Consider the following 1,280-nt stretch of genomic DNA (forward strand, 5'->3'; position numbering starts at 1 on the left):
ATATATATACTGCGTGTGTGTGTGTCTGTGTGTAAGTTTTGTAGGTGTGGGTGTGTATCAATGATCTTGTTCACCAAAAAGCAATCAAAGGACGTGCCAAATGGAAAGAGTACAGCATCACCCTCTGAGATTAGCGACATATGCCTTGTCATGCCTACCACTCACTCGCTATAACCTGTAGGTACTCGGTGAGTTTGATAGTACCATCAGTTTAAAAAACCAACACATACTTCATTGTAATAGTATCGGCTGGATATAACATATACACTTCTCATTATGCCACCATCGGCTGTACACAACATATACAATATCATCAGCACAATACAACATACACTTCTCATATATACCACACGCACACCTTATTGTATTATCATCAGACTGAGAGACAAGGTACTTGCGGATGGGGTCGAAGGCAATGCCCTTGACATAGTCGCTGTGTGCGCTGAGTTTCGCACACTCCGCCCATGCGCCGTCCATGTACCTCCAAACTATGATGGTGCTGTCGATGGAACAGGAAGCCAAACACTTGTTGTCGTTGGGCATCCAGGCCACGTCACGGATGTCTGTGAAATTGGGAGACGCGGTCATTGGCGTGTGAAAGTAAGAGAATGAGAAAATAAGAAGAGAAGGTCATAGGGAGACAAGAAGATAAGGAAATGAGACAATGAGAAGAGAAGAAGGAAAGAAAATGAGAAAAGAGGAAAATGAGCAATATTAAGAGAATAAGGAAAGAAGAATATAAGGAAGTGGGAAAATAAGAGTGACAGAAAAAGATTAACTTGTGTTTTAGGGTTTAGAGACACACACTCTCTCTACACTGGGGTACGCTTGGATCAGAGTGTTTAAGCCACACACGCACACGCACTCTACCTACCGCTATTATGACCCGAAAGTGATTTGACGAGAATCCAATTCTCAATATCGCCGTCCAGGGTATTGCCACCCGTCGCGCTACAGACCATACAGAGTGATTATGTGTGAGAACAGAGCACTTTAGGGTTTAAGGGTTTTCCTAGACGTAAACAGTGTAGCATGTGGAGGGTTACTGTTCCGTGGTATGCGGATGCGGGTGCACGTATGACAAGCGACAAAATCGTAAACCCTGAACTTCAACCCCAAAAACCAAAGGTGGCAAGACGAGCACTCGGGAAATCAATGCAGGCACTCTATATATGTATATATTTAACTGTGTATGCAAGCTAACTTCACTCTTTAGTTATCTAGTCTGGATTCACCTGTAAGCTTTTGTATCTCATACTGAATCCTTGCATATATATATA

The 1,280-nt window shown here is 42.9% G+C and overlaps 1 protein-coding gene across 1 annotated transcript; it reads right to left on the reverse strand.

Annotated features, from left to right (window-relative positions):
* Positions 1–358: 358 nt before the first annotated feature.
* SARC_16482 (hypothetical protein) lies at positions 359–962 on the reverse strand (the record flags this gene model as incomplete). Its single annotated transcript, XM_014289413.1, has 2 exons — positions 359–563; positions 875–962. Coding segments are annotated over 2 exons (293 nt in total), but the record flags the coding sequence as incomplete, so codon positions are not given.
* Between the last annotated feature and the right edge of the window lie 318 nt (positions 963–1,280).

Source organism: Sphaeroforma arctica, assembly GCF_001186125.1.
Source record: "Sphaeroforma arctica JP610 unplaced genomic scaffold supercont1.8177, whole genome shotgun sequence".
Classification (NCBI taxonomy): domain Eukaryota; class Ichthyosporea; order Ichthyophonida; genus Sphaeroforma; species Sphaeroforma arctica.